Raw genomic sequence first — 14,558 nt, forward strand, 5'->3', positions numbered from 1 at the left:
ATCCAGGCATTCCCTTTTTTTTTTTCTCTCTTTTTTTTTAGGGATGTTAGGGGGGAGGGGTTAAGGGGAGGGGGGCTGGGTAACATTTTTTTTTTTTTTTCTTATACACTTTTATTCTGTAACTATTTGAAAACAATAAAAAAAGTTTAAAAAAAAAAGACAACAGTTTCCTGTCCCAGTTAAGAAGCGTAGCATCCCAAATAAATAATCCTGGCTAATTTCCAGATTTGTTTTTGTTCTTTAAGATTTGTCTCAAATAAGTAGCTGCCCCAATTAACTGGAATCCACTGTATTTAAAAATATGCACTGCATGTACAAACGTTCATACATAAGCACCTTATTTCATTCTATTTCCTCAGGGTGTTCATCAGATCCCCACTGCAGCTAATAATAGTCATAGTCACCAGAGCATAAACAAGAGTTGCAGGCCAATGATTCGTCCCTCTGGGGGAATTAATCATTCTCTACAGCATTGAAGCAGATGCTACAAGTTGGTGCTGTTGTGGTTTTGAACTTCGATAATCTCCAGCTGTTAGTGACTAATGTTAAAGACCTAATCCATTTTCAGTAAAATACTGAAAAGTTGTGAACCTTTCTATGTGCAAGATCTGAATAGAGTTTATCGGACTGGAAAACAATGATTCTGACAGTGTAGTGGCACTGCCCTCATGGTAAAACGAATTTGCTTAGAAGTTTCTTTCTGACCTTCCTTCCCCTTTGGGAATAGAATAGAACAACAGATTTAAAATTAAACATTAGCTTTATTTGTCACATGTACATCAAAACATAGTGAAATGTGTCATTTGGATCAAATCAATGAGGATGTGCTGAGGGCAGCCAGCAAGTGTTGCCATGTTTCTGGTGCCAAAGTAACGTGCCCACAACTTTCTATCCCTAACCATACATCTTTGGAATGTGAGAGGAAACAGGAGCACTTGGTCATGGGGAGAATGTACAAACTTGTAGCCAGTGGCAGTAATTGAACCACAATCAGTGATTGCTGTCATTGTAATAGTGTTATGCTGACAGCTACACTACCGTACCACCCTCTACAGCGTGCAGTGGCTTTCCTCTTCTCCAGAGGGAAAACTCTGAAAAATGAATACACTCATCTGAACCCACTTCCCAGCCCCTCAGGACATAACATGAGTTACTCAGATGTGATGATGCACCCACTGAACCGAGGCTTAAAGCTCAATGTGAGAGGAGGCAATTATATAAATGAACAACAGCATTTTTGGTGGAGGAATTTTGTGTTTAACCAGTGTCAGCTTGCACCTTCAACTAAAACATCCCAAAAATACTTGGCAGAAACATAATTAGAACAAAGATAAAGCTATTAGCTCAGGAGAAGGTGTGCACAAAAGGTGAGGTTTCAAAACTGGAGGGCTTTAGGGAAGAAATTCTACTGCAGGACCTTAATGAGTGGAGCTGGTGGCTGTCAACAGCGAAACAAAGGGAAAAAGAATGCGCTGGAGAATCGACATTCAGGTGTAGGTGTCAAAGCGTTCAGCAGACACCATGCAACAAATTAAACAGGATTGAAATTTTGAACACTAGTTTCTTGGTGAATTAAGAGCCAGCATAGGAGTGTCAGTGAAGATAATGCCAATGAGTTGTTATTAAAGTGTTGTGTAATATGTTACATACCCCGTAACTGGGTGTCTGACCAGCAGAGAAAGAAGAATCCGTTGGAGTCTGGTGGTACCAAACTAAAGGTGTTTATTAGTAAACTACACAATACAATATCAAAATGCAAATATACATATAAAACAAGTTAACAGTAATAAACCTAAAAGTGTAGGAATAATAATAATCAATAATAAACAAGCTCTCATTGTCTAGGGGTAAATGAATTGTCATAGGAAAGTATAGAGTTCAGTTCATAAATGCTGAAGTAGTTATGGTTGTTGTATTGAAAACGTTGGAGAGAGAGAGAGAGCGAGCGAGATGTAACAGCTACAGCAGCCAAACCTTCCGTTGCTTTCTTAATCCGTCGTATCATTGTGGTCATTCAGTTATGACCCCTCTGGTCTTCACCTGGACCGTTCTTCTGTGGTGGACTCATCACTCTGGCATGAGTGGACACACTCACAAGTCCCCACCAGCCCTGCTGTAACACTGTGAGCTTTACTGACTGATCTCCTGGTTCGGTCTCCGAAGCCCCCACCTTTCTGTGGGTTCCCAACACTCAGTCAGTGTCCACTGGTGTGTCTGAAGGGTGTCTCTCCAGACCTGTCTTTTATCCCCACTCACGGGGTCTCAGCTATCCATCAACTCTGAATGACTGTGTCCATCAAATCAGGCCACTCCTGCTATCTCCTGAGGAATGTTAATGAGCAAAGTACAGTCCTTGTAGTAGAAGGCAAATAATCCAGGAAGAGTCATAATACAGTAAATCAACAGTCTCTCTCCCCCTCTTATCTGTAGCAGATGTTTTTGCCTGGGCTTTATCTCTCTCTCATGAGCAGCATAGCAACAGCAATAGTTCGTAGTTTTCAGGAGGGGGGTTGGGAATGGTTAACTCTGCACCCCATTGACCATCAGGTCTGTTCATCACTCATAACAAATACCAGACAGGTCATAGGAATTGAGCTCAAGTTTACAAAAGTTAAAAGATGGGAGACTAGCAAGGATAGCATTATAATGTTAACTCTCTCCACCTGAGCATTTCAGCATTCTCTTGAGGTTTACAGTTCCGGCAGCAGTTCAGAACGGTACTTCATCATGCCTTTTTGTTTATCATCTCCATTTATTAACCAGATGGTTTCATAAACATCAGGATCACTCGTGTGATTCTAGCTTCGATCTAATAGGTATTTCCATCCTTTCGCCCCTTCTCTGCAATCTAAAACTTGTTTTCTCACCCCTCAGTCTGATGAAGAGTCTTTGACCTGAAACATTAACTCAGTTTCACTTTCAACAGATGCTTCCTGACGTAATGTATGTTTCTAGCATTTTCTGATTTACTTCAGATTTCTGGCATTTACAATTTCCTCATTTATTTCTTCTATTTCATTTGAAGCAAGTTAGTCTGTCAGTGGCAGCCTTGTACAAATGTCTTAATGCACTATGGAAGGAGTGAGGTCAGCTGATACCCTAACTTATTGTTCTCACCTGTTGTGCACGTTAGAAATCCCAGCACGTGAAACCAAAATATGCCCCTTAAAACTTAACTTCGTAAATCAGTGTTACTCTGAGATAAGCTTTGCATTAAGACTAGTTTCAGACCACAGAGTACCGACCTGTTATTTATTGTTAGAAGACTTTGTTTTTACATTCTTACATTTCCTTTCATAGATTGCAATTAAGCCAAGCTCACTGAACAGAATGAAAACCATATTCACACAAGAGATATTCACAGAACAGGTGAGTTCACAGCTTGTAAAAGCCTTTATCTTAGCACTTGTATACAAGGGAATAATACTGTGTGTGCCTTGTATAAAGAATTGCTAATTAAGCAGTTCATGTACAATTTAAATCTTGCATTTCAAATTACTTGTCTTGAAACCTTCATTCAGTGACTCAAGATTGATGACAAATTTCATTTATATACCTCATCACACATCATTCATCATACCTAAATGAAGTTATTGTTGCTATCAGATGAAATGACCGGGAATAAGCTGAAGGTAGTGTTTATTAATGTTCATCATATACAGGACAAACATTTGAATAAAGTATGATACGGCCAACTGCTGTCAAGATGTACTCTGTGAAACAGGAGGTGATGTAAAATGGGAAGAAATATTCACAGTTGCTAATTAAAGAGAAAAAAAACTAATTGATTAGTCATAGAACAGTTTATGTGGGTGTACTTGGCATTCTGTTTGCTTGTGTGGGGGAGGTAAACTACTGCTTACAGGCAAGGTCTGCAGAACCTGAATGAGGAACCAATTCCCTTTTTCAAACTGGTTTTCATTATTTTCACCCCTTGTCAATTTTTATTTTTTGCTGCAGAATGTGTGGATGCAGCAAAGCGGTGGTACAATGTGTGAGAAAACCGGCCAGCAAGATTTTTGCACCTTTTTAGTGAATGCAGCATTTATCTTGATGTCACCATCCAGGATATTTCTTCTCCTTCCCTTATGGTAGTAATGAGAAGGTGCAGGAGCCTGAAAGGAACAGTTCTTCCCTTCCACTGTCAGATTTCTGAACAGTCCAAAACAGAGTGGTTTCCTCTACTTTATGGAAATCAAACATGGATTTTGTAATTAGTTTTTGTTCTTGCTAACATAAGTTTCAGGCGTAGCACTTTATAAACATTGAATCCAGTAGGAATAAAACAAAGTGTTGGAAACACTCAGCAGGTCAGACAGCATTTGTGGTGTGGAAACAGTTTGTTTTTTAGTAGCAATGAACTTCAAAACTGACTTTTTCCAGTATTTTCTGCTTTTATTTCAGATTTTGAGCATCTGCAGTACTTTTGGATTGAATTCATTGCTTTTAAGCAGTCAATCATCTTTCTCACATTTCGAGAATTTAACCTTCTGATGTTTCAGATTCCATTTGTCTTCTGATTGTACCTCTCCAGAAATATTTTTACTGCCCTCTTGCCAGTGGCACCATCATCAATTGTGCCTTTTAGTTTCTCTTGGTCTCGAACATATCACAGGTCTTCTATCTCTGCACTCTCTCCCACCCTCACTGCCACTCTGAAAGGCAGCGTGCGTACGCGTGCAGATGCCTCTGCAAACTCTTCAACCATCAGGCTCCTAAACCAGTGTGGAATTTTCACTCAACACAACACTGAACTGATTATTAAGCACAACCTTTGGACTCACTATCAAGGACTCTACAACTTAAGTTCTCAGTTTTTTAAAATTATTAGTAGTAGTTCTTGTTTCTTTTGTTTTTGCATAATCTATCAGTCTTCTGTATTTAATTTTTCATTGATTCCACAATGAAAGCCTGAAAAAAATGCATCTCGGGGTAGTATTTGGTGACATATCTGCTTTGATAAAATTTACTTTGAACATTGAGTTTCGTTGCTAACTTTTCCAAGTTTTGATGGTAAGTAATACTAGCTTGGCATGGACTGGATGGACCAAAGAGCCTGTTTCTGTGCTGTGGTACTCTGTGGGTCTATGTAATTAAAATTTTGACATGGAAGTTTCCAAACTTTCCTGTTTTTTAAATTGGGAATTGGTTAATAGAAAGGATGACAAATGTACACCACTTTTTTACTATTGTGCAAAGCAGTGGGTGGGTTAGATCTTGATCAAGTAAGCTCCAATTGTGAATATTAAACTTAGTGATGTGTTAGTTGTAACATGTTTTTTTAACTTCTAATTTTAGGTGGTGACTGCCCACGCTGTACGAGTACCTGTTACCGGTAACCTGAGTGCCATCATCACAGGGTTCCTGCCTATACACTGTATTTACCAGCTGTTAAGAAGTCGTGCTTTCACTAAGCATAAGGTTTCCATCAAGGTAATGACTTTTTCTTATATTTAAAAATACAATTTCTTTTAGACAGTAGGGCCGTACTTTGCCCATGTTGATGTCAACAGCAGCTTGTATTTATATAACACCTTTAATAAAAGAAAATATCCCCAGGTTCACACAGACATATTATCCTTCATAGAATCATTACATAATAGAATAATTACACCTTCAATTCTGTGATGACTATATTAACAAACAGTCCAGGCAGTCCCAACCCTTCAGTTTCTTTCTTCCCAGTAGAAGTATTAGGGAGGATTTTGTCAAAGAGACAGCTTTGAGTCATCGAACCATACAACATGGAAGCAAGTTCTTGGCACACCAGGTCTACACTGTCAATCAGGTGCCCGTCTACGCTTATCCAATTTTTCCTTTTGCATCTCTATCAACTTCCCACCCTGCTCCTACCACCCTCCTATATTAGGGCATTTAGCCAACTAAACTGTCAACGAGCATACCTTTGGCATATTGGAGGAAACAGTCGCACCTGGGGGTGGTGGGGGACACAGCCACAAGATGTACATCCGGACTCCATGCCAAGGTCGGAATCAGATCAAGTCTCTGAAGCTGTGCAGTGCAACACTAACTACTACACCCTTGTGCTAACCCAGATGATGGATTATATAGTTTTAGCATCTGAAATGATTTATTGATTAAATTTGTGGATTGTCAAGATGCCAGATGCTTCTGAAAGTTAAAGGTTAGAAAGGATTGGAAGAGATTTGGAAAAAGAGAATTTTTTTTGGTTTTCCGGTGACGTCATCATTGAGAATGGCAGCTTAAGTCACTAGCTCCTCCAGAAAAACGTGTATTAAACCCCGTTAACCCATCAAATATAATATTTTTCGAAAAATATTTGAACTGAAAAGAGGGGCAAGAATGGGGAGAAGAAATGGAAATAAAAAAAGCGACACTGCGGAGCCTGCGTCCAAGAGGAGTGCAGCGAGCGGCTCTCCTACCCGACCGCGTGCGAGCGAGGCGGCTGCTGGGCCTCATTCAGGCGAAGCGGCGAATATCTTCGAAATCCTGAAAGAAATAATGGAGGTCCAGAAAGATATAAAGCAGCAGCTCCGTGATATTAAGGCAGAGCTCGCTAGCATTAATCAAAAAATAGCGGTGGCAGAGACTCGAATTGAGAAGGTGGAAGATCGCGTTCAAAACGTGGAACGGATACTGAGCAAGACAATAAAAATAATACATCACCAAGAAGGTAAACTGCTTGACCTGGAAGGAAGATCACGGCGGAAAAATATCAGAATCTACAATGTTCCCGAAAGCGCGGAGGGCTCGTCCATGACGGAGTTTGTCAGAAAGTTACTGCGGAACGCACTGGATCATCCCCCGGCTATGAAGCTGGAAGTCAAAAGAGCCCACCGCGCATTAGTCCCAAAACCTACCCAGGATAGAAAGCCACGCTCAATAATAATTAAATTCCTTTGGTGCAGCACCAATCGTGGAGATTCTACAGAGGGCCTGGGATAAGAAGAGAGTGTTTTTAGAGAATAAATTAATATATTTCGACCAAGATTACCCCCCCCCCCCCCACGGTCCTCCAGAAACACAAAGAATACTCCGAAGTAAAGCAAGTACTAAAGCAAAAGAAGATTAGATTTCAAACTCCGTACCCTGCTAAACTTTGAGTGTTTTATGACAACGGGACGCGGTTGTACCAGACAGTGGAAGAGGCGACTACAGACATGAAGGCCAGAGGGTTGCCCGTCAGCATGACCAAAACGAGTGAAAGCCTGACTGAAGAATTATCCCGCTCTGCTTGGGAAATAATGCGAGAATCGAGAACGCAGGAGACGGGAGGAGGCCAAGAGAAATGTATCAGGAAGAGACCGGGAGTTTCCCAAAGACAGTCCTCACCCCCTTCAGAAGAGCCATAAGGTTTGGCTAACTTTAAAAATGTTGAGAAGCTAAAGGGAAGCAAAAGTACACTGTGATATACCTATCTCGAGAAATACTTATTATAATGTGGATTTTATATTACTTAGTTGTTATTCTTTATTCGCTCACTTATTCCTTTTTCCCCACCAAAATGAGAATATGTATATATATATTTGTGTGTGTGCATATGTATATGTGTACATATAGGAGTACACAGGGAAATCTTTTCTGTGTAATGGATTTGTTCACTGACTTTTATGAATACTGCAATGGGGGCCCTCAACTCACAAGTAGGAAGGGTTATCCCCCACAGCTAGATATTTCCTCTAGCTAAACGCAGGGTCATCTACTAGAGACCTCAGCCTTGGAATCACACGTTTGTTGCCATTTTTGTTATTATTTGCATTTATTTGTTCTTATTTGTTCAGGGAGTAGATCGATTAAGTTTTATTCTAATTTCAATGATACATTGACAGATAAATACAGATGGCTAAGGACAAGGTAAAATTCATTTCTTTTAATGTAAATTGGCTATTAAATCTAATCAAATGTAAGAGAATTTTATCGAAAATGAAAAAAGAACAAGCCCATGTAGTATATTTACAGGAAACTCATTTAAGTGATAATGAGCATAAAAAACTAAAGAGAATGGGCTTCACTAATCTGTTTTTCACCTCGTATAAATCAGGACATAGGAGAGGAGTTGCTATTCTTATCTCAAGTAGGCTAAATTTTGAAAAAGTATTCGAAATGGGAGATAATGAGGGCAAATATATTCTGGTAAGGGGGGATATAGACGGAAATTCAGTTACTCTATTGAATATATATGCACCCCCGGGAAGTGATATTGGTTTCTTTCGGAAAATTACTGATATTATGGTAACGGAAACAGAAGGTCTCCTGATATGTGAGGGAGACTTAAATTTACAATTACAACCAAACTTAGACTCTTCCAATAGAAAAACCTATGAAACAAAATCTTTACATAAGAAGGTCAATACACTTTTTGAGGATATTGGTTTAATTGATATATGGAGGGACCTTTTCCCTGACAGAAGGGAATTACACTCATTATTCTGCTCCCCATTCTGTATATACAAGAATAGACTATTTCATAACATTTGGAAAAGACAAAGACAAAATAAACACCTGTGGAATTGGGACAATAGATGTAAGTGACCATGCACCTATATATTTATCTGTTGATTTTGACCTACAACCAAAGAATACTATTTGGAAACTAAATTCGAGTCTACTCAATGATCCATACTTTAAGGAACAAATTAAAAAAGAAATTGGTCTCCACTTAGAATTTAATGATAATGGAGAGGTTTCACCTCCCATTTTATGGGATAATCTGAAGGCATTCTTAAGAGGGAAAATTATAGCGATATCTTCATATAAGAAAAAAAATAAGGAATAAAACATAAGAGGAATTACAAAATAGGCTGAAGGAACTAGAGAAAAAACACAAATTAAATTTGGCACAGGATACATTAGGGGAAATTAAAAGAATTAAGAATGAAATAAATAATTTGACTATGCAAGAAATCAGGAAAAATTTAATGTTTCTGAAACAGAGACATTATGAAAGTGGATTGAAATCTATGAAAATACTGGCATGGAAACTGGAAAAAAAAGTTAGCAGACAATACAATTCATAGAATTAGGGACCCAAGAACGAAAATAATAAAAAAATAAGCTAAGTGAAATTCAAGAAGCTTTTGAAGTGTTTTACAAAACTCTATATTCCAAAGTTCCAGGGGGAAGCATAACCCAAATTGACACCTTCTTGAATTCTCTAGAGTTACCCACTTTAAGCAAAGAACAAAATAGAACGATGACTGCTGACATAACTGAAGTTGAATTAAAAGCTGCAATTAGTAGTCTTAAATTAAGCAAGTTACCAGGATCAGATGGGTATACGGCAGAGTAGTACAAAGAATTTAAAAATGAGTTAATTCCTGTTTTACTCCCCACACTGAACTGGGCTCTAAAAAAGGCACAAATGCCACCTAGTTGGAAGGAAGCGATAATCTCAGCTATACCGAAAGAAGGCAAGGATAAAATGGAATGCAGGTCATTTAGACCAATATCCGTTCTTAATGTAGATTATAGGTTATTTACCTCTATCATGGCCAAACGAATAGAGGAGTTTCTACCCATACTGATACATAACAATCAGACTGGTTTTATGCAACGCCAGACACAAGACAATATACGAAGGACACTTCACATTATGGATCATATACAAAAAAATAAAAATGAAGCAATAGTGATAAGCGTCGATGCAGAAAAAGCATTTGATTCAGTTAATTGGAATTTTCTTTACAGAGTTTTACATAGATTTGGTTTCCAAGACACAATTATTAAAACTATACAGACACTATATGACAATCCTACTGCTAGGATTAAAATCAATGGATATTTATCAAATAGTCTTACCCTAGAAAGGGGCACGAGACAGGGTTGTGCATGGTCACCACTACTCTTCACGTTATATCTGGAACCATTAGCTCAATACATCAGACAAAATGAAGATATTAGGGGAATTACTATTAAAGGGACAGAGCATAAATTGGCTTGTTATGTGGATGACATTTTGATCTATCTAGGGCAACCAACATACTCTTTACCTAAGTTGATGCAATCCTTTGAACAATATGGTCAATTATCAGGATACAAGATCAACACAGATAAAACCCAATTACTTTAATATTACTATAGCCCACCAAGAGAAATTGAAAGTCGATACCCCTGGGCTTGGCACACAGTCTTTCAAATATTTGGGCATCATTATGCTAAAAGATTTGGCAAAATTATCAGAATGTAATTATCAGCCTTTATATTAAAAAAATTAAGGAAGATGTGGCAAGATGGGACCTGATTCCTTTTTTCAGTCTCAGTTCAAGGATTGAGTCTATTAAAATGAATATACTGCCCAGATTGTTATATCTCTTTCAGACCCTACCAATAGAGATTAATCAAAATCAATTCAATGAATGGAACAAGATGCTATCAGGGTATATTTGGCAGGGTAAATGGCCTAGAGTTCGTCTCAAAACTTTGCAATTAGCAAAGGAAAAGGGGGGATGGGGCCTACCTTCTCTTAGAGATTATTATTTTGCAGCACAGTTGAGAGCTGTGATATGTTGGTGTAACCCATCATATGACGCTCAATGGAAAAACATTGAGGAGCGGGTACTTCCCATCCCCATACAAGCAATTTTGGCTGATAACAACCTGCAAAGGTTCATAAATACTATTGATAACCCATGGGTGAAATTGACTCTTAAAATATGGAAAACTATTATAAAAGAATATAATCTAGAGGGAGATATTGCAATTCCTAAATGGTGTGCATATGACTCAGATTTTACACCAAATAAATTGGATGCTAGATTTAAGGACTGGACAGCTAAAGGAATAACAGTTCTTTGCAACATAATGAAAGAAGGAACACTGTTCAGTTTTGAAATGCTTAAAGAGAAACACTTAATTAGAAAAACAAGATTTTTATGGGTATTTACAGATGTGACAATATGTTAATAAGACGTTTAAAAATGTAACCAAGGCAAATACATGCTTGATAGAGCTCTTTAGAAAAGCATATAATTCAGATAATGGTAGTAGAATCATTTCAAGCATGTATAAGAGGTTGTCAAATCTTAAAACACATTTGACTTCATACATTAAAACAAAATGGGAGAAGGAAGGAGGGACAATTATATCTGAGGAAGAATGGACAACAATATGGAGATATCAGTGGAAGTGTACCAGTTCACAGAAATGGAGAGAGTTTGGATGGAAAAACTTGATAAGATATTTTATTACACCCTCTCAGAAATCCCATTATGATAGTAACCTCCCTGTTTGCTGGAGAAATTGTGGAAATCAAAATACAAATCATTATCATATTTTTTGGGACTGCCCTGTTATCAAAAACTATTGGAGGGGGATACACAATGCCCTACAAGACATCTTTAAATGTGAAATACCCTTGGAGAGTAAGACCAGATATTTTGGATATATACCTCAAGAATGATTGAAAAGAGATAAATATTTAATGAATGTACTGTTGGTGGCTGGTAAAAAGACTTACTAGGAAATGGTTATCACAGGAGAGCCCAACTTTAAATACATGGATGGAAATTACAATGGACATTTACAAAATGGAAAAGATAACAGCATCTGTTAACCATAAGCTGGAACAATTTGATTCATACTGGAAAAAATGGTTTAAGTACATAATGCCTCATAGGCCTGATTTTATCCTCACAAATCAATGAATCTGTTGTAAAAAAAAGATTACTCCCTACTTGTACATAGTTCTTTCCTTTTGATTGTTTTTTCTTTCCACCCTTTTCTACAAACCCCATTTCCAGAAAAGTTGGGATATTTTCCAAAATGCAATAAAAACAAAAATCTGTGATATGTTAATTAACGTGAACCCTTATTTAACTGACAAAAGTACAAAGAAAAGATTTTCAATAGTTTTAATTGTATTTTGTAAATATACACAAATTTAGAATTTGATGGCTGCTACACACTCAACAAAAGTTGGGACAGAGTTAAAATAAGATTGAAAAGTGCACAGAATGTTCAAGTAACACTGATTTGGAAGACTCCTCAGTAAGCAGGCTAATTGGTAGCAGGTGAGGTATCATGACTGGGTATAAAAATAGCGTCCATAACGCTCACTTTTTCAGATATCTCCAAATCCGACACTTTATTGCTCCTTTAATTCCTAACTTTCCTGAAATGCCTGCGAAAAATGCTATGGACCTATTTCTTTCCATTAATCCACTAGGTAAAGGTTTAATATCAATTATCCGAGATAAACTAGCAGCCTTACGACGGGCCCCTGTGGATAAAATTTAAATGGCCTGGGAGCAGGATTTAAATATCTCCTTATCCGAGGAGAGCTGGGACTCAGTTCTCAAATCGGTTAACTCAACCTCTCTTTGTGCTCGCCATTGCCTTTTACAGTTTAAGATTGTTCATAGAGCCCATATGTCTAAATCTAAACTATCTCGATTCTACCCTGGCATTAGTCCGCTCTGTGATAAATGCAAGAGGGGCATGGCCTCTCTCATCCATATGTACTGGTTCTGTCCTAGCTTGGAGAAATTCTGGAAAGATGTCTTCACTACATTATCAGATATTCTGAATCAGCACCTAGAACCAAACCCCTTAATTGCTCTGTTCGGTTTTTGGGGCGAGACAGATTTATGTCTGGGTCCGACCAAATGCCGAATACTATCCTTTGCCTCTCTCCTGGCTAGATGCTTGATCCTCCTTAGATGGAGAGATGTTGCCCCGCCCACTCATGCGCAATGGCTTAACGACATTGTGGCCTGCTTGGACCTCGAAAAAATTCATTATTCAGTTCTTAATTCGGATCTAAAGTTCCATAAGGTCTGGGGACCTTTTATCGAGTACTTTTATAACCTTCCTCTTGACTAGGGTTTTTTTTTTCTTTTTTTTTCTTCTTTTCGGTCCCTTGCTTTCAGCTCCTTTTTTTTTCTGGTAGTAGGCATTATTATCCTCTGTTGCTAAGTGTATTCACAGACTGGGAGTTTGACTGTTCTGACCTATACTCTTTATATTGTGTTGTGGTCAGTCTGGAGTTGTTTCTTTTCTTGTGTTGTGGGGCTTGGGGAGGACACTAAGCTTACTTGTCTTTAATATAGGTGCTTTTTTGTTAAATTCTCTTCCTTTGTAGCATATTGTTATTGTATGCTTAATTTTGCACTGTATTAATGCTCCTCATTGGGATTTGGGGTTTTTAATTTGTAAAATGTTTTGAAAAACTAATAAAAAAAAATTTTTTTAAAAAGTAGCGTCCATCAAAGGCTCAGTCTTTGCAAGCAAGGATGGGTCATGGCTCACTCCTTTGTGCCAAAATTCGTGAGAGATTTGTTAGTCAGTTCAAAAGGAACATTTTCCAATGCAAGATTGCAGAGAATTTGGGTCTTTCAACATCTCAGTGCGTAAAGGGCAAGGTCGGAAACCACTGTTGAATGCGCGTGACCTTCGAGCCCTCAGGCGGCACTGCCTAAGAAACCGTCATGCTACTGTGACAATTATAGCCACCTGGGCTCGGGAGTACTTTGGAAAACCATTGTCACTTAACACAGTCCGTCGCTGCATCCAGAAATGCAACTTGAAACTGTATTACGCAAGGAGGAAGCCATACATCAACTCTATGCAGAAATGCCAGCGAGTTCTCTGGGCCCGAGCTCATCTCAGATGGACCGAAAGACTGTGGAACCATGTGCTGTGGTCAGATGAGTCCACATTTCAGCTAGTTTTTGGAAAAAAACGGGCGTCGAGTTCTCCGTGCCAAAGATGAAAACGACCATCCTGATTGTTATCAGCGAAAGGTGCAAAAGCCAGCATCTGTGATGGTATGGGGGTGCATCAGTGCCCATGGCATGGGTGAGTTGCATGTATGTGAAGGTACCATTGACTCTGAGGCGTATATTAGGATTTTAGAGAGACATACGTTGCCATCAAGGCGACGTTTCTTCCCAGGACGTCCATGCTTATTTCAGCAGGACAATGCCAGATCACATTCTGCACGGGTTACAACAGCGTGGCTTTGTAGACGTAGAGTGTGTGTGCGTGACTGGCCTGCTGCCAGTCCAGATCTATCTCCTATTGAAAATGTATGACGCATCATGAAGAGGAGAATCAGACAATGGAGCAAGAATGGACAAAATTTCCAATTGCAAATCTACTACAATTAGTATCCTCAGTTCCAAAACGATTAAAAAGTGTTATTAAAAGGAAAGGTGATGTAACACAATGGTAAACATGCCTCTGTCCAACTTTTGTTGAGTGTGTTGCAGCCGTCAAATTCTAAATTAAACAAAATACAATTAAGTTGGTCAGTAAAACTATTGAAAATCTTTTCTTTTTACTTTTGTCAGTTAAATAAAGGTTCACGTGAATTAACATATCACAGATTTTTGTTTTTATTGCATTTTGGAAAATATCCCAACTTTTCTGGAAATGGGGTTTGTATAAATGTACACCTCATAAATATTTTGTGGAAATTTGTGATATATATGATATATATGTACAATGTCTGAAATACATCTTATGGAAATGTTTGATGATGAACTTCAATAAAAAAAATTACAAAAAATGAAAAAAGAGAATTTTACAACAAAATTTCTACTTCATTAAGAGTTTGAGGATATTGGGTATGTCGGCAG

General features: G+C 38.2%; 1 protein-coding gene across 1 annotated transcript in view; it reads left to right on the forward strand.

The window, feature by feature from the left end:
• Positions 1–14,558, forward strand: part of ints2 (integrator complex subunit 2) — an 80,188-nt gene that overhangs the window by 31,191 nt on the left and 34,439 nt on the right. Inside the window, exons 12-13 of the mRNA XM_073053132.1 lie at positions 3,301–3,369; positions 5,299–5,433. Coding sequence (XP_072909233.1) covers positions 3,301–3,369; positions 5,299–5,433 — 204 coding nt within the window. The remainder of the gene's footprint in view (positions 1–3,300; positions 3,370–5,298; positions 5,434–14,558) is intronic.

This window comes from Hemitrygon akajei, chromosome 8 (genome assembly GCF_048418815.1).
Source record: "Hemitrygon akajei chromosome 8, sHemAka1.3, whole genome shotgun sequence".
Lineage (NCBI taxonomy): Eukaryota > Metazoa > Chordata > Chondrichthyes > Myliobatiformes > Dasyatidae > Hemitrygon > Hemitrygon akajei.